The sequence below is a fragment of the Coregonus clupeaformis genome, unplaced genomic scaffold, assembly GCF_020615455.1.
Source record: "Coregonus clupeaformis isolate EN_2021a unplaced genomic scaffold, ASM2061545v1 scaf1591, whole genome shotgun sequence".
Taxonomy (NCBI): domain Eukaryota; kingdom Metazoa; phylum Chordata; class Actinopteri; order Salmoniformes; family Salmonidae; genus Coregonus; species Coregonus clupeaformis.
In genome coordinates this window covers 104,709-123,085 of record NW_025535045.1, presented here as the reverse complement: position 1 = coordinate 123,085, position 18,377 = coordinate 104,709, and the positions used below count along the sequence as shown (strand labels likewise).

Below are 18,377 nucleotides of genomic sequence, written 5' to 3'. Positions count from 1 at the left end.
CTGTGGGGGACGACGTCATCGATGCACTTATTGATGAAGCCAGTGACTGATGTGGTGTACTCCTCACTGCTGAACTGTTACATTGAGCTGGGTGAATGGAATATGAATGACAGTCATCCAATATGCTGTAATAGAAATAAGGCCATGCTCATTTTAAAAAAATCGGCACCAACCACCACTGGTACAGATGTAGGATCTTTGTTTGAGCCAGTTTGCTACAGCAGGAAGATTATCCTGCAGCAACAGGAAATGTGAATTATTATGTGGATTATAATTGACAGACATATTTCATTAGTGGAATTACAAACTTCAGAAGCATTTTTGAACCTCAAATACTTTTTATTTTTTATTTTTTATTTTCTCATTTATTGTTTATTTTTATTTTATTTTTTTATTTTTTTGGGGGGGGGATGGATCAGCTTAATATTGCAGATAGATTGTATTTTCTATCAATGTAATTGTCTGCATCACTTCCAATCCCCCATGTTTATTTTTATTTTTTATATATATATTCCCCTTTATTAACAGACAACGCTTCCGCATTGTCTCCGTACTGCTGTGCTGTTTGTTGCTACTTGGCTACCTGCCAAACTATTCACGTTTTACTTTTAATAAACGTTTAATCAATCTTTGTGTTCAACAAATTTACCAACTTTTTAGTTTTGTCCTCACTCATCTTTTTTCGTTAAACTTTTTCACCCCCGGACGTTTATCCCGAGACAGAAGGTCATTTTCCTGTGCGTTTTAGCTGCCAACTTTACGTTATTTTCCTTTTTTCCATCGCAACTTTTTCCCTTATTCAACTTTTTTCACTCCGGACGCTTTATCTGGACATGGTTCATCAACATCTTCAACAGCCGAAGCTAAGTAGTAACATTAACATGATGTCTTCTAATTGCAGTCGCTGTACTCATAATATACAGGAGAACGATCGCCTTACGCGAAAATAGCTGTGCTACAAGCCCAGCTTCAGACGTAATCGTTAGGCAAGGGTAATCTCAGTGTAGGAAAGGAAGAAACAGGCGTCTGTGCCACCAGTAAGTACAGACAGTAACGTTAGTATAAATCCCCCGCACAGTCCCCGCAGCCGGACAACTTTCTCATGGCTTCTGGAGGGAAATACTGTTGGAATGCTCAACCGGTGTCGCTCATTCAGCCGACAGAAACCTTCAACCGGTTTTCCCCATTATGTAGCGAGTCGGAGTCTGAGTCTGAGTCTTCTCTAGTCTCTACTCCTCCCGTTACGGGGTCTGAGACGCCGAAGGCTCCCACCATTAGCTCTGACAAATTGAAAACCCTAGTCATTGGCGACTCCATTACCCGAGTATTAGACTTAAAACGAATCACCCAGCGATCATACACTGTTTACCAGGGGGCAGGGCTACCGGCGTTAAGGCTAATCTAAAGATGGTGCTGGCTAAAGCTAAAACTGGCGAGTGTAGAGAGTATAGAGATATTGTTATCCACGTCGGCACCAACGATGTTAGGATGAAACAGTCAGAGGTCACCAAGTGCAACATAGCTTCAGCTTGTAAATCAGCTAGAAAGATGTGTCGGCATCGAGTAATTGTCTCTGGCCCCCTCCCAGTTAGGGGAAGTGACGAGCTCTACAGCAGAGTCTCAGCACTTAATCGCTGGTTGAAAACTGTTTTCTGCCCCTCCCAAAAGATAACATTTGTGGATAATTGGCCCTCTTTCTGGGACTCACCCACAAACAGGACCAAGCCTGACCTGCTGAGGAGTGACGGACTCCATCCTGGCTGGAGGGGTGCTCTCCCTCTTATCTACCAACATAGATAGGGCTCTAACTCCTCTAGCCCCACAGTGAAATAGGGTGCAGGCCAGGCAGCAGGCTGTTAGCCAACCTGCCAGCTTAGTGGAGTCTGCCAATAGCACAGTCAGTGTAGTCAGCTCAGCCATACCCATTGAGACTGTGTCTGTGCCTCGACCTAGGTTGGGCAAAACTAAACATGGCGGTGTTCACCCTAGCAATCTTATTAGGATAAAGACCTCCTCCATTCCTGCCATTATTGAAAGAGATCGTGATACCTCACATCTCAAAATAGGGTTACTTAATGTTAGATCCCTCACTTCAAAGGCAGTCATAGTCAATGAACTAATCACTGATCATAATCTCGATGTGATTGGCCTGACTGAAACATGGCTTAAGCCTGATGAATTTGCTGTGTTAAATGAGGCCTCACCTCCTGGTTACACTAGTGACCATATTCCCCGTGCATCCCGCAAAGGCGGAGGTGTTGCTAACATTTACGATAGCAAATTTCAATTTACAAAAAAAAAAATGGCGTTTTCATCTTTTGAGCTTCTAGTCATGAAATCTATGCAGCCTACTCAATCACTTTTTATAGCTACTGTTTACAGGCCTCCTGGGCCATATACAGCGTTCCTCTCTGAGTTTCCTGAATTCCTATCAGACCTTGTAGTCATAGCAGATCATATTCTAATTTTTGGTGATTTTAATATTCACATGGAGAAGTCCACAGACCCACTCCAAAAGTCTTTCGGAGCCATTATCGACTCAGTGGGTTTTGTCCAACATGTCTCTGGACCTACTCACTGCCACAGTCATACTCTGGACCTAGTTTTGTCCCATGGAATAAATGTTGTAGATCTTAATGTTTTTCCACAAAATCCTGGACTATCGGACCACCATTTTATTACATTTGCAATCGCAACAAATAATCTGCTCAGACCCCAACCAAGGAGCATCAAAAGTCGTGCTATAAATTCTCAAACAACACAAAAATTCATTGATGCCCTTCCAGACTCCTTCTGCCTACCCAAGGACGTCAGAGGACAAAAATCAGTTAACCACTTAACTGAGGAACTCAATTTAACCTTGCGCAATACCCTAGATGCAGTTGCACCCCTAAAAAGCGAAAAACATTTGTCATAAGAAACTAGCTCCCTGGTATACAGAAAATACCCGAGCTTTGAAGCAAGCTTCCAGGAAATTGGAACGGAAATGGCGCCACACCAAACTGGAAGTCTTCCGACTAGCTTGGAAAGACAGTACCGTGCAGTACCGAAGAGCCCTCACTGCTGCTCGATCATCCTACTTTTCCAACTTAATTGAGGAAAATAAGAACAATCCAAAATTTCTTTTGATACTGTTGCAAAGCTAACTAAAAGCAGCATTCCCCAGAGAGGATGGCTTTCACTTCAGCAGTGATAAATTCATGAACTTCTTTGAGGAAAAGATCATGACCATTAGAAAGCAAATTACGGACTCCTCTTTGAATCTGCGTATTCCTCCAGGGCTTAGCTGTCCTGGATCTGCACAGCTCTGCGAGGGCCTGGGATCGGGAGAGACACTTAAGTGTTTTAGTACTATATCTCTTGACACAATGATGAAAATAATCATGGCCTCTAAACCTTCAAGCTGCATACTGGATCCTATTCCTACTAAACTGCTGAAGGAGCTGCTTCCTGTGCTTGGCCCTCCTATGTTGAACATAATAAACAGCTCTCTATCCACCGGATGTGTACCAAACTCACTAAAAGTGGCAGTGATAAAGCCTCTCTTGAAAAAGCCAAACCTTGACCCGGAAAATATAAAAAACTATCGGCCTATATCGAATCTTCCATTCCTCTCAAAAATTTTAGAAAAAGCTGTTGCGCAGCAACTCACTGCCTTTCTGAAGACAAACAATGTATACGAAATGCTTCAGTCTGGTTTTAGACCCCATCATAGCACTGAGACTGCACTTGTGAAGGTGGTAAATGACCTTTTAATGGCGTCAGACCGAGGCTCTGCATCTGTCCCTCGTGCTACTAGACCTTAGTGCTGCCTTTGACACCATCGATCACCACATTCTTTTGGAGAGACTGGAAACCCAAATTGGTCTACACGGACAAGTTCTGGCCTGGTTTAGATCCTACCTGTCGGAAAGATATCAGTTTGTCTCTGTGAATGGTCTGTCCTCCGACAAATCAACTGTACATTTCGGTGTTCCTCAAGGTTCCGTTTTAGGACCACTATTGTTTTCACTATATATTTTACCTCTTGGGGATGTTATTCGAAAACATAATGTTAACTTTCACTGCTATGCGGATGACACACAGCTGTACATTTCAATGAAACATGGTGAAGCCCCAAAATTGCCCTCGCTAGAAGCCTGTGTTTCAGACATAAGGAAGTGGATGGCTGAAAACTTTTACTTTTAAACTCGGACAAAACAGAGATGCTTGTTCTAGGTCCCAAGAAACAAAGAGATCTTCTGTTAAATCTGACAATTCATCTAGATGGTTGTAAAGTCGTCTCAAATAAAACTGTGAAGGACCTCGGTGTTACTCTTGACCCTGATCTCTCTTTTGAATGAACATATCAAGACTGTTTCAAGGACAGCTTTTTTTCCATCTACGTAACATTGCAAAAATCAGAAATTTTCTGTCCAAAAATGATGCAGAAAAATTAATCCATGCATTTGTTACTTCTAGGTTAGACTACTGCAATGCTCTATTTTCCGGCTACCCGGATAAAGCACTAAATAAACTTCAGTTAGTGCTAAATACGGCTGCTAGAATCCTGACTAGAACCAAGAAATTTGATCATATTACTCCAGTGCTAGCTTCCCTACACTGGCTTCCTGTTAAGGCAAGGGCTGATTTCAAGGTTTTACTGTTAACCTATAAAGCGTTACATGGGCTTGCTCCTACCTATCTTTCCGAGTTGGTCCTGCCGTACATACCAATACGTACGCTACGGTCACAAGACGCAGGCCTCCTAATTGTCCCTAGAATTTCTAAGCAAACAGCGGGAGGCAGGGCTTTCTCCTATAGATCTCCATTTTTATGGAACAGTCTGCCTACCCATGTGAGAGACGCAGACTCGGTCTCAACCTTTAAGTCTTTACTGAAGACTTATCTCTTCAGTAGGTCATATGATTGAGTGTAGTCTGGCCCAGGAGTGTGAAGGTGAACGGAAAGGCTGGAGCAACGAACAGCCCTTGCTGTCTCTGCCGGGCCGGTTCCCCTCTCCACTGGGGTTCTCTGCCTCTAACCCTGTTGCAGGGGCTGAGTCACTGGCTTGCTGGTGCTCTTTCATGCCGTCCCTGGGAGGGGTGCGTCACTTGAGTGGGTTGAGTTACTGACGTGATCTTCCTGTCTGGGTTGGCGCCCCCCCCTTGGTTTGTGCTGTGGTGGAGACCTCTGTGGGCTATACTCGGCCTTGTCTCAGGATTGTAAGTTGGTGGTTGGGGATATCCCTCTAGTGGTGCGGGGGCTGTGCTTTGGCGGAGTGGGTGGGGTTATATCCTTCCTGTTTGGCCCTGTCCGGGGTTTCTTCGGATGGGGCCACAGTGTCTCCGGACCGCTCCTGTCTCAGCCTCCAGTATTTATGCTGCAGTAGTTTATGTGTCGGGGGGCTGGGGTTAGTTGGTTATACCTGGAGTACTTCTCCTGTCTTATCCAGTGTCCTGTGTGAATTTAAGTATGCTCTCTCTAATTCTCTCGTTCTCTCTTTCTCTCTGAGAACCTGAGCCCTAGGACCATACGTCAGGACTACCGGGCATGATGACACCTTGCTGTCCCCAGTCCGCCTGGCCTTGCTGCTATTCCAGTTTCAACTGTTCTGCCTGCGGTTATGGAACCCCTACCTGTCCCAGACCTGCTGTTTTCAACTCTTAATGATCGGCTATGAAAAGCCAACTGAGATTTATTCCTGATTATTATTTGACCATGCTTGTCACTTATGAACATTTTTGAACATCTTGGCATGGTTCTGTTATAATCTCCACCCGGCACAGCCAGAAGAGGACTGGCCACCCCTCATAGCCTGGTTCCTCTCTAGGTTTCTTCCTAGGCTTTCGCCTTTCTAGGGAGTTTTTCCTAGCCACCGTGCTTCTACACCTGCATTACTAGCTGTTTGGGGTTTTAGGCTGGGTTTCTGTACAGCACTTCGAGATATTAGCTGATGTAAGAAGGGCTATATAAAATAAAATTGATTGATTGATTGATATTACTTTTCAACCCCACCATCCTTTCCCTACTTGGAGCAAACCAGTGAACAACAACGCCCAGGCCTCCACCTCCGGTCCACACCCACTATCTACACCTCACGGACAGAGTTAATTTTACAATAATTCTATATCTATATATATATATATATATATATATATTTTTTTTTGCTCCTGAACTTCTTCTACTCTCAACCTCTCCGATCATTTTCATGATGTCCATCCGGTTTGCTTCTAAATGCCATATCTTTCTAACTGTGCTCTTTCCCAAAAGCTCCCAACATACAACCTATATACTTATTATGGACACAGTATGCTTACATTATTAGCTATCTTTGTTATTATTTGTTGTTATTTGTTATTAGTCCCATCCTTCAACTCTATTCAATACCTCCCATCTATCTCTTAACACCATCCATATAGGATTTCTATTTGCCATATATATTTCAACCGTACTGTGATGTTTTACAAAAGTTCTGAACCTTTCTATTCTCAAACCTCAAATACTTTACACACTTTACATTTCCTGCATTGTAGGGAAGTTCTCCTGCAACAGGGTGAGCAAATTAAGATCCGACATCTGTAGCAGTCAGATGTGTATTGAGCACTACACTGTGTGCACAATTATTAGGCAAGTTGTATGTTTGAGGATTCATTTTATTATTGAACAACTACAGTGCTCTCGGTCAATCCAAAATGTTAATAAACCTCAAACCTGAATATTTAAGAAAGTAAAAGTGAGGTTTTACCTTTCTTTGGAGAATATCTATGTGTGCACAATTATTGGGCAACTATTAGTGTGCAGAATTATTATGCAACTAAATGAAAAACGAAAAGTTCCCCATCTCACTTGTTTATTTTCATCTGTTAAAGTGAGAATAATAAACAAACAACTCAAAATTTACAATGAAACATTTCTGACATTTCAATGAAAAATCAGTGACCAATATAGCCACCCTTCTTTTCAATAACAGTCATAAGTCTTCCATCCATGGAGTCTGTCAGTTTCTTGATCTGTTGACGATCAACTTTTTGTGCAGCAGCAACCACAGCCTCCCAGACACTGATTTCTTTCACCGTAAATCGACCGTTTAAGAAGGGACCACATGTTCTCAATTGGGTTTAGGTCAGGTGAGGAAGGGGGCCATGTCATTATTCTTTCATCTTTTAGGCCTTTACTGGCTAGCCACGCAGTGGAGTACTTCGATGCATGTGATGGAGCATTGTCCTGCATAAAAATCATGGTCTTCTTGAAAGATGCAGACTTTTTCCTGTACCACTGCTTGAAGAAAGTGTCTTCTAAAAACTGGCAGTAGGTTTGGGAGTTGAGTTTGAGTCCATCTTCAACCCGAAAAGGTCCAACTAGCTCATCTTTAATAATACCAGCCTATACCAGTACCCAACATCCACCTTGCTGGCGTCTGAGTCGAAGTGGAGCTCCGTGCCCGTTACTGATCCAGCCACTATTCAGTCACTCTCATCTCATCAGTCCATACAACCTATACGATATTTCTTGTCCCAGTCTTGACGTTTCAATTTATGTGTCTTGTTCAGTGGTGGTCGGGTTTCAGGCTTCCTTACGTTGGCCATGTCTCTGAGCACTGAACACCTTTTACTTCTGGGCACTCCAGGTAGGTTGCAGTTCTGGAATATGACAGCACTGGAGGATAATGGGTTCCTGGTAGCTTCACGTTTGATTCTTCTCCAATCTTTGGCAGTTAATTTGCGTCTTTTTTTCTCAACACGGTTCTTGCGACCCTGTTGACAATTTGCAAAAAAACGTTTGATGGTTCTGTGATCACGCCACAATATCTTAGCAATTTCAAGAGTGCTGCATCCCTCTGAAATAATTTTTTTGACTTTTCAGAATCAGTTAAATCTCTTTTTTGGCCCATTTTGCCTGAGGAAAAGAAGCTGCCTAATAATTATACACACCTTGATATAGAGTGTTGATCTCCTTAGGCCACACCCTCCCTCATTACACAAATACACATCACCTGATATGCTTAAATCCAATAAGCGTTCCAGTTTATACAGCTTGGAGTTGGGAAATATGCATAATAATGATGATATGGTCAAAATACTGACTTGCCTAATAATTGTGCACACAATGTAGTAGGTATCATGTAGGGACGTTCACCCGCCTTGAGACATGAAGTGGTGTCAACCTTGACCTGCCCTAGCCTATCTAATAGACTGACTCTACCCCACTGAGATGGTTGTGCTAGCTCCACTGTGTTTGAAGATGTCCCTATAGTAGAATGTGGGTTTTAGTTGCCTCCTCTGTCTGCAGTATAAACCCTCTGAGACCAGAAGAATGAGATATCTCACTGTGTGTGTGTGTGTGTGTTCACTGCCCACTTTTTTAATGACTTTGATTGGTTTAGTGAGTTCCTCGCTCAAATAGGATTTAAGTGGCAGAGACAGTTTTTAGTTGTTATTATATTTCACATTCCTCTGAGTCAATCCCCCGACTGAGTGAGCGGTCCCTGACTGTCCTACTAAAGGTCTAGCTGCAGTAAACTAATGTAAAGTCTAACACACACACACTTTTCCCTCCCTCCCTCCCTCCCTCCCTCCCTCCTTCCCTGTCTCCCTCTGAGATCCCAGATTAAGTCCTTGAGATTCCCTGATTCAGACATTTCCCTGAAAACGCACCCCCTGATCTGTCCATCCATAACTCTCCTCTAGACACCCCCCTCTCTCTCTCTCTCTCTCTCTCTCTCTCTCTCTCTCTCTCTCTCTCTCTCTCTCTCTCTCTCTCTCTCTCTCTCTCTGTCTCGCTTTCTCGCTGTCTCTTCTCTCTTTCTCTCTCTGTATCTTATTACTTTACTAAACTGCAGAGATTGCAAGAGGAGAGATGCGTGTGTGTGATGCTGTAGAGACGCTGTCGTGCTGTAATACAGAGCTCTGTCCTTTCCTGTCTGGCCTTATGCCAACTGCTACCAGCACTGCAGAATCCTTCTGATGATGTATGTCTCAATGACATCTCTCTCTCTCTCTCTCTCTCTCTCTCTCTCTCTCTCTCTCTCTCTCTCTCTCTCTCTCTCTCTCTCTCTCTCTCTCTCTCTCTCTCTCTCTCTCTCTCTCTCTCTCTCTCTCTCTCTCTCTCTCTCTCTCTCTTTATCTCTCTCAGAGATCTCTCTCCCCTCTCACTCTCCCCTCTCTCCTTCTCTCTCTCAATCTCTCCCCTCTCCCCCTCTATATTTGTATTTCTTTTAATCCAGCTCACCCTCAGCCTCTCCTCCTCCTCCTCTCCTCCTTTCCCCTTCCTCCTTTCTTCCTCCTTCCTCCTCCTCCTCCTCTCCTCCTCTCACCTTCCTCCTTTCTTCCTCCTTCCTCCTCCTCCTCCTCTCCTCCTCTCTACTGCAGTAGATAATGTAAAGAAGCGATAGAGATTCTTTTCCAGGCGACGGAGGAGGTTTGAATGACAAAGCTGAGAGTGAGGGGGGCTAATTTAAGCAGTTACGAAACTGAATATGAATAGAGAGAGAGAGAGTGAATGAATAGAAGTCCTAGAGAGATGTCAGCTGCAACGTTTTACTTCCTATATAGGCCTACATGCTGCATAATAAGAATAGCATCTCTAGGATGGTTGCTCTAGTTTTGAATAACAGGTATTAGCTACATTGTGGAATTATTTAACCCCATATGAATAAAAAAGCAGTTATTAGCTCGATCCTAAATACAACTATAATCCACAGTCTTACCTGCCTCCTCTGGCTTCTGTCCTTGAAAGGTAACAGTTCAAGAAACAGTCCAATTCTGAAGAAAAAACCTCAGTAAAGATAGAAATTGTCATTTAATTGATAGTAGACCTAATGTCGTAGAGGTCAAAGTGATTCAAATGTTTTAATAAAACGTTACAAGGCTCCTATTCTGATAAGCCACACCTCTAACGACACCCTCACCTGTAAATTCCAAGCCTTAAAAGGTGAATATGTCAATAAGCTAAATGTAGACCCCCTTGGCCAAGTTATAATACACAGCACATTTCAATACTCACAGTATTTAATAGATATCTTCCTTTCCCTTCATACCTAAGTTTCAGTAATGTTTAATTTCATAATGACTATGTTGATAGAAAGCACCACTCCTCCTGATGACAGGCACTCTGCTGTAGTGACAGAGCTGTCATAGTGAAAGACTAAGAGTCACTTTGTTACGCTCCTTCTCCTCCACTCTCTGATTTAAAGACCGCACTCACACACGCACACACACACACCAGGAGAGCTGAAATCCCATCATCCTTCACTGTCATCCTGGCATTCCGATCATCCTCATTACCATAATATTCCCATTCCCATGATGCCCTGCTCCTACTACATCATCGTTCTCTCTCTCCTCCTTTTCCTGCCTCTCCCTCTTCCTGTCTCTGTCTCCCTAACTCCCCTGTGGGATGACTACTCTATTAAATGAATGAGTAATTCTGATGAAGTCCCTTCAGACTCCTGAGCAGGAGCCTTTGAAGGTAGCAGAACACGAGAACCAATAAGTTGTACCCTCCTCATGCCTGAAGTATTAGAGGCAGCACTTGGATGCCCCCTGGTGGACATACCTGGAACTGACCTGCTTTTCAATGGCCAGGAGAGGGCAGTAACACTTCGCAAATAATTTTGTGAGAGAGAGAGACAGAGAGAGAGCGAGAGACAGAGCGAGAGAGAGAGAGAGAGAGAGAGAGAGAGAGAGAGAGAGAGAGAGAGAGAGAGAGAGAGAGAGAGAGAGAGAGAGAGAGAGAGAGCATTTTTTATATTTCTCTCCATCCCTCCGATTGGTTAGAAGTTTCCAGATTGTTTTTTTCAGAACTTTCTCTACTATAAAACTCATGGAAAAGTGCAAAAGCTTTTCTTTAGAAGTGGAAACGCTCCAAACTGACAGGACTACACAACAGACCAAGGAGAGACAACACACACTTCTGGGATTACTTCTTGAGGAATATTGTAATTGAAAACTCACACTAACTTCACATAGCATTTGGCTATTATCTTCAGCCTGTCATCTCTATCAACTGTGATCGTTTTCTTCTGTTTTACAGTTTTTAACAGGGTTTATACAACACAGGACTATTTTCAAATCTTTACAATTCCTTTCACAATAGTCCCATAGCCGTTGTGAGTCTGACAAGCGAGGCTACTTTCACACGAGCTTCAACGTATCTTTAAAGTATCATCAGTTGTTTTTGAACCTTTGGGGACTATTTGGGCTGTGGACTGTCCAATTCCCACTGTCTTGAGTCACTCTGACTGCCTGGACCATTTTACAGTTTTTGAAGACTATTCTACCCTAGGACTACCCTACCTCTCATTGCCATGGCGAACAGCTGTCTCCAGCTCAGCGGTTTTGTGATGAGTTGTATCGGGTGGGTCGGGATCCTTATCGCCACGGCCACCAACGACTGGGTAGTGACATGTAAATACGGCATGAACACATGCAAGAAGATGGACGAGTTAGGAGCCAAGGGCCTGTGGGCTGAATGTGTCATATCAACCGCCCTCTATCACTGTATATCACTGACACAGATATTGGACCTACCAGGTAATAGAACATTACTCTACTGTATAATACTGTACTGTACTCTACTCTACTATACCATACTATACAGTAATACATAATAATACTATATTAAAGGTAATATAACATTACTATACTATATTATACTATACTCTACTATACAACAATAAATAATACTAATATATTAAAGGTAATAGAACATTACTATACTCTACTATGTTATACTATAATACACTCTACTATACTATACAGTAATACATAATACTACTGTATTGAAGGCAATATAACATGACTCTACTCTACTATACTGTACGATACTCCACTATACTCTAATATACTACACTCTACTATACTGTACAGTAATAAATAATACTGCTATATTAAAGGTAATATAACATTACTATACTATACTCCACTATACTCCACTATACTATACTCTATTATATTATAATATACTACACTCTACTATACTCCACTATACTATATTATATTATACTCCACTCCACTCCACTCCACTATACTATACTATACTATACTATACTATAGATAGATTATACTACTATATTGAGGTTAATAAATAAGTAATAATGGGGCTGTGCAGACTGTTGCGTCTCTGTGGCTGTGGACTCTGACCAAGAGGTTATGATATATTGTGAATATTTCACAGCTAAAGGGTGTTGTTTGTCCCAAGCCTAAACCGATAGTCTAGAACAGCTAGTCTCAAACTCAAGGCCTGGATATCTTTCCTATTGGAATCAACCAAGATTACTATGGCACATTTCAAGCCATACCATTTATTTCTCTGTCTCTGTGTGTGTGTGTACAGCATACATCCAGACGTCGAGGGCGTTGATGATAACTGGATCCCTCCTGGGGCTGCCTGCGGTGGGGATGGTCCTAACAGCCATGCCCTGCATCTCCCTGGGGGACGAGCCTCAGTCAGCCAAGAACAAACGATCCCTACTTGGGGGAGTTCTCATACTGCTAGTGGGTAAGTCTGGACACACAGACACGCATGCACGCACGAACACAAACACACGGACACACACACACGGACAAGGACAGACAGACAGACAGACACACATACACACTTGAGCACAGAGACAGATGTTTGCATACACATTACAACATACGGTCATACTCATAACAACCCCAACCCCAGCCCCAGGCCTAACCTTGACCCTTAACCCCCCCATCCTTCCTCCCACCCACCCCTCCCAGCCCTCCCTTTCACCCCTCCCAGTCCTAACCCATTATTTACCCTGAGGTGGTGAGACTAGGATATGCTATGGGACTCTTCCTCTCTAGACTAGAGGATATGCTATGGGACTCTTCCTCTCTAGACTAGAGGATATGCTATGGGACTCTTCCTCTCTAGACTAGAGGATATGCTATGGGACTCTTCCTCTTTAGACTAGAGGATATGCTATGGGACTCTTCCTCTCTAGACTAAAGGATATGCTATGGGACTCTCTTCCTCTCTAGACTAGAGGATATGCTATGGGACTCTCTTCCTCTGTAGAGAACTCCCTCTCAGCACACACCAACTCAACCCTGAATGACACACAAAAACACACAGACATGCACCCACGTACACACACGCAAAACACACAATTCCCTACAGTTCAACGCATCCCCCAGACCACCATTCCTCACCACCCACCTCGTCCACACCCTGTTCCCTCCTGCTGGAAAATATTTTCCCATTTGTTGTTTAACACAACATAAAAACCTGTTTGATCTGCCTTTCACTGTCCAGTTTTCCAGTACCGTGTTCCACATGATGTCCATCGTATGTCTGTGTGTGTGTGTGCATGCGTGTGTACGATGTCGTATATACTACTATAAGTACTATATTTACCTATACATTATACTGTGTACTGAACAAAAATATAAACGCAACCTGGTCCCATGTTTCATGAGCTGAAATAAAAGATCCCAGAAATGTTCCATACGCACTAAAAGCTTAGTTCTCTAATATGTTGTGCACAAATTAGTGTACATCCCTGTTAGTGAGCATTTCTCCTTTGCCAAGATAATCCATCCACCTGATAGGTGTGGCATATCAAGAAGCTGATTAAACAGCATGATCATTACACAGGTGCACCTTGTTTTGGGGACAATGAAATGCCACTCTAAAATGTGCAGTTATGTCACACAACACAATGCAACAGATGTCTCAAGTTTGGAGGGAGCGTGCAATTGGCATGCTGACTGCAGGAATGTCCACCAGAGCTGTTGCCAGAGAATTGAATGTTAATTTCTCTACCATATAAGCCGCCTTCAAAGTCATTTTATAGAATTTGGCAGTATGTCCAACCGGCCTCACAACCACAGACCACATGTAACCACGCCAGCCCAGGACCTCCACATCCGGCTTCTTCACCTGCGGGATCGTCTGTGACCAGCCTCCCGGACAGCTGATAAAACTGAGGAATATTTCTGTCTGTAATAAAGCCCTTTTGTGTGGAAAAACTCATTCTGATTGGCTGGGCCTGGCTCCCCAGTGGGTGGGCCTGGCTCCTCAGTGGGTGTGCCTATGCCCTCCCAGGGCCACCCATGGCTGAGCCCCTGCCCAGTCATGTGAAATCCATAGATTAAGGCCTAATGAATTTATTTCAATTGACTGCTTTCCTCATATGAACTGTAACTCAGTAAAATTGTTGCATGTTACGTTTATATTTTTGTTCAGTGCCTTGCAAAAGTATTCATCCCCCTTGGCGTATTTCCTATTTTGTTGCATTACAACCTGTAATTTAAATGGATTTTTATTTGGATTTCACGTAATGGACATACACAAAATAGTCCAAATTGGTGAAGTGAAATGCAAATAATTACTAAAACATAAATAACGGAAAAGTGGTGCGTGCATATGTATTCACCCCCTTTGCTATGAAGCCCCTAAATAAGATCTGGTGCAACCAATTACCTTCAGAAGTCACATAATTAGTTAAATAAAGTCCACCTGTGTGCAATGTAAGTGTCACATGATCTGTCACATGATCTCAGTATATATACACCTGTTCTGAAAGGCCCCAGAGTCTGCAACACCACTAAGCAAGGGGCACCATGAAGACCAAGGAGCTCTCCAAACAAGTCAGGGACAAAGTTGTGGAGAAGTACAGATCAGGGTTGGGTTATAAAAAAATATCCAAAACTTTAAACATCCCACGGAGCACCATTAAATCCATTATTAAAAAAAGAAAGAAAGAAAGAATATGGCACCACAACAAACCTGCCAAGAGAGGGCCGCCCACCAAAACTCACGGACCAGGCAAGGAGGGCATTAATCAGAGAGGCAACAAAGAGACCAAAGATAACCCTGAAGGAGCTGCAAAGCTCCACAACGGAGATTGGAGTATCTGTCCACTTTAAGCCGTACACTCCACAGAGCTGGGCTTTATGGAAGAGTGGCCAGAAAAAAGCCATTGCTTAAAGAAAAAAATAAGCAAACACGTTTGGTGTTCGCCAAAAGGCATGTGGAAGACTCCCCAAACATATGGAAGAAAGTATTCTGGTCAGATGAGACGAAAATTCAGCTTTTTGGCCATCAAGGAAAACGCTATGTCTGGCACAAACCTCTCATCACCCCGAGAACACCATCCCCACAGTGAAGCATGGTGGTGGCAGCATCATGCTGTGGGGTTGTTTTTCATCGGCAGGGACTGGGAAACTGGTCAGAATTGAAGGAATGATGGATGGCACTAAATACAGGGAAATTCTTGAGGGAAACCTGTTTCAGTCTTCCAGAGATTTGAGACTGGGACGAAGGTTCACCTTCCAGCAGGACAATGACCCTAAGCATACTGCTAAAGCAACACTCAAGTGGTTTAAATGTCTTGGAATGGCCTAGTCAAAGCCCAGACCTCAAGCCAATTGAGAATCTGTGGTATGACTTAAAGATTGCTGTACACCAGCGGATCCCATCCAACTTGAAGGAGCTGGAGCAGTTTTGCCTTTTGGCAAAAATCCCAGTGGCTAGATGTGCCAAGCTTATAGTGACATACCCCAAGAGACTTGCAGCTGTAATTGCTGAAAAAGGTGGCTCTACAAAGTATTGACTTTGGGGGGGTGAATAGTTATGCACACTCAAGTTTTCTGTTTTTTTTGTCTTATTTCTTGTTTGTTTCACAATAAAAAATATTTTGCATCTTCAAAGTGGTAGGCATGTTGTGTAAATCAAATGATACAAACCCCCAGGTTGTAAGGCAACAAAATAGGAAAAATGCCAAGGGGGGTGAATACTTTCGCAAGCCACTGTACATGTTCATAATCAAATCAAATCAAAATCTAATTTTATTTGTCACATGCGCCGAATACAACAGGTGTAGACTTTACCGTGAAATGCTTACTTACGAGCCCTTTCCCAACAATGCAGAGTTAACAAGTATGAAAAAAGTTGAACCTTTTATGTGTATTAAATGTGCGTATTAATCTAAATCGCTCTCTCTTCCCTTCCTCCTCCATAGCTCTGTGTGGGGGGGTGTCGACAGTATGGTTTCCTATCGGAGCCCACCAGGACCAGGGTCTCATGTCGTTTGGGTTCAGCCTGTACGCTGGCTGGGTGGGCGCGGCCTTCTGTCTCCTGGGAGGGGCCATGATCACCTGCTGTTCTACTGAACCCTCCCAACACTACAATCACCATGACAACAACAGGTTCTACTACTCCAAAGGACAGGTGCCTGGCAACCCTGTTCCACCCTCCACTAACCACGCCAAGAGTGCCCATGTTTAGACACACATACACTAGATGCATGCACTCACACAGACACAGACACACACACACACACACACACACACACACACACACACACACACACACAGACAGACAGACAGACACACACCAGTGTTGTGTAACTCAGAAGGGGGTCTAACCTGGTGCCTGAAGAGAAACCAGGGGTCCTGATCGGGACAACCCTGCTCTGATTAAGAACTTATTTTTATCCCTTTGTTCTACAATGAAGGCTAGGGTTAGGGTTAGGGTTCTTTGTTCTACAATGAAGGCTAGGGTTAGGGTTAGGGTTCTTTGTTCTACAATGAAGGCTAGGGTTAGGGTTAGGGTTCTACAATGAAGGCTAGGGTTAGGATTAGGGTTCTTTGTTCTACTATGAAGGATAACTGTGGATGGAAAGTACTGTACATCTATCAGTGCATTTTATAGAAAATAAATGTGTACCTTTTTTAATAAAGACTGTGATGATTTTTTGTTTTTGATAAATACCATGTCTTGAATGTTTCTTATTGTTGATTATATAATGAGCATTATGTTGGTACCTACCTGTGTTCCAAGAGTAATATGGTAAGGAATTGTATTATTATATTGTTTTATTATATGATGACAAACCGATCAAACGGTAATGTAGCCGTTCTCTCGAACACTGCCAAGTCAGTTTCTTTAGCCTGATGGAACGGTTAGTGATAGGGTTTGCCTAACATGGCCAAACAAATCAAAAACATGCAAGACCGTATGAAACCTAGGGCTCGATTAAATCCGAATCGCACAAGTTCAGAGTTATAGCGCAATTTCAATTTAAAGGTAATTTCCGATTGAGCCGACATAGACTGGTTGGTTGTTTTGTGTGCAACTATGGGGTAAAACAGATTGGGTTGGCTTAGATTGTTGACAACATGTAAGCTATATTTAATCTCCAGTGTTTATTGAAAACATAAATACATGTTTACAATGAGCACTTGTTGTCTCTCAAATACATTGTTACAGTTGTTGGTTAGCTAGCTAGCGAATTTTAGCCATATTAGCATAGATGTACCTTCAGTCAAAACACCTCAAAACAAGACATGGTATCAAGAATAAGAGGAAACGAGCTACTTACGATTCCCTACATGGCAGTTTCTTGTCATTCTTGCTATCTATCTGGCCATCCAGAATCACAACAACACACTGACTTCTACCCCATGGAAGCATGCACATCGTTTTCGTGACGTTGTCAGCTAACATATTTATACTGTATGCAGCCTTGACCGTGAATGCAGTCTCTGCTAACACGGGAACATTGCCTTTAAATTCCTAACGCAGTTCTTTAGCGCTACGGATTGAATCGAGCCCCTCGAGGGCTTGAGTGACATTAATGAATAAATTATGTTTTGACAGAGAGATCTACAACTAAAATTGTTAAGATAATGTTATTCATTTCACGTTTGAGCCGTATGTGTAGGAGAGGCTCTGTACTGTTTCTATGTCTTCAGGTTTCATAGTTCTGTCAACATGGCCCCTTCCTTTTTCATCTCTAATGACACCCTACCTTATATAGTGCACTACAAAGGACCGGTGGGGCAAACACTACATAGTATGTGTCTCTGGCCAATAGTAACGCAGCACACTGGGGTGTCATTTCAGATGTGTTTGTTCATTATGTGGTCTATCCACCAGACTCCCTCTCTGTAGTTCTAACAACAACTCTTTGTAAAAACACAAACGTTTCTGGAACTTGTCCGCCATAACAGTGTTTATCTTGGTTTATTTATTGTGCTATCCCAGTGTTTTTGTTAGATTTTCTGTAATAAATAAAAATGTGATTGGGTTAATATGAATAATAATAATAAATAAAAAAGTCCCAATGTTTTTCATGTCAAGTAAAATGACTAGCTAACTGCCCCAACATTTCTGTCAAATGTTCAAACACCCCACACAGGAATCCTCTACTCACTCCCCCTCTCCAGCCATGTTTCCCTAACTGTAGCAAAATAAACACTGACATCAGAGGTGTTCTCACTGCTGCTCCGGTTCTATCTGACCCCAAAAACACAGGATGTGTAGCATGTGTGTGTGTGATGTAATCAGTAATCCTAGTCTGTGTTCCCTGAAGCACATCTGGCCTCGTGAACTGTCTGTTTTTCGCACTGAGTGAGGACACAGACGTATGTGTGTGT

The 18,377-nt window shown here is 42.8% G+C and overlaps 1 protein-coding gene across 1 annotated transcript; it reads left to right on the top strand.

Moving 5' to 3' along the window:
- Nucleotides 1-10,841: 10,841 nt before the first annotated feature.
- LOC121563321 (claudin-11-like) lies at nt 10,842-16,709 on the top strand. The gene is made up of 3 exons (XM_041875266.2): nt 10,842-11,513; nt 12,316-12,480; nt 15,959-16,709. Exons 1-3 carry the CDS (start codon nt 11,288-11,290, stop codon nt 16,222-16,224), a joined length of 657 nt encoding a protein of 218 aa, XP_041731200.1. The 5' UTR covers nt 10,842-11,287; the 3' UTR covers nt 16,225-16,709.
- The last annotated feature ends 1,668 nt before the right edge of the window (nt 16,710-18,377 follow it).

Bases quoted from the DNA above. Each gene is read 5' to 3' on its own strand.
- LOC121563321 (XM_041875266.2), top strand. From the start codon at position 11,288: ATGGCGAACAGCTGTCTCCAGCTCAGCGGTTTTGTGATGAGTTGTATC. The intron at 11,514-12,315 runs GTAATAGAACAT...GTGTGTGTACAG, and splicing joins ACAGATATTGGACCTACCAG to CATACATCCAGACGTCGAGG. The intron at 12,481-15,958 runs GTAAGTCTGGAC...CCTCCTCCATAG, and splicing joins AGTTCTCATACTGCTAGTGG to CTCTGTGTGGGGGGGTGTCG.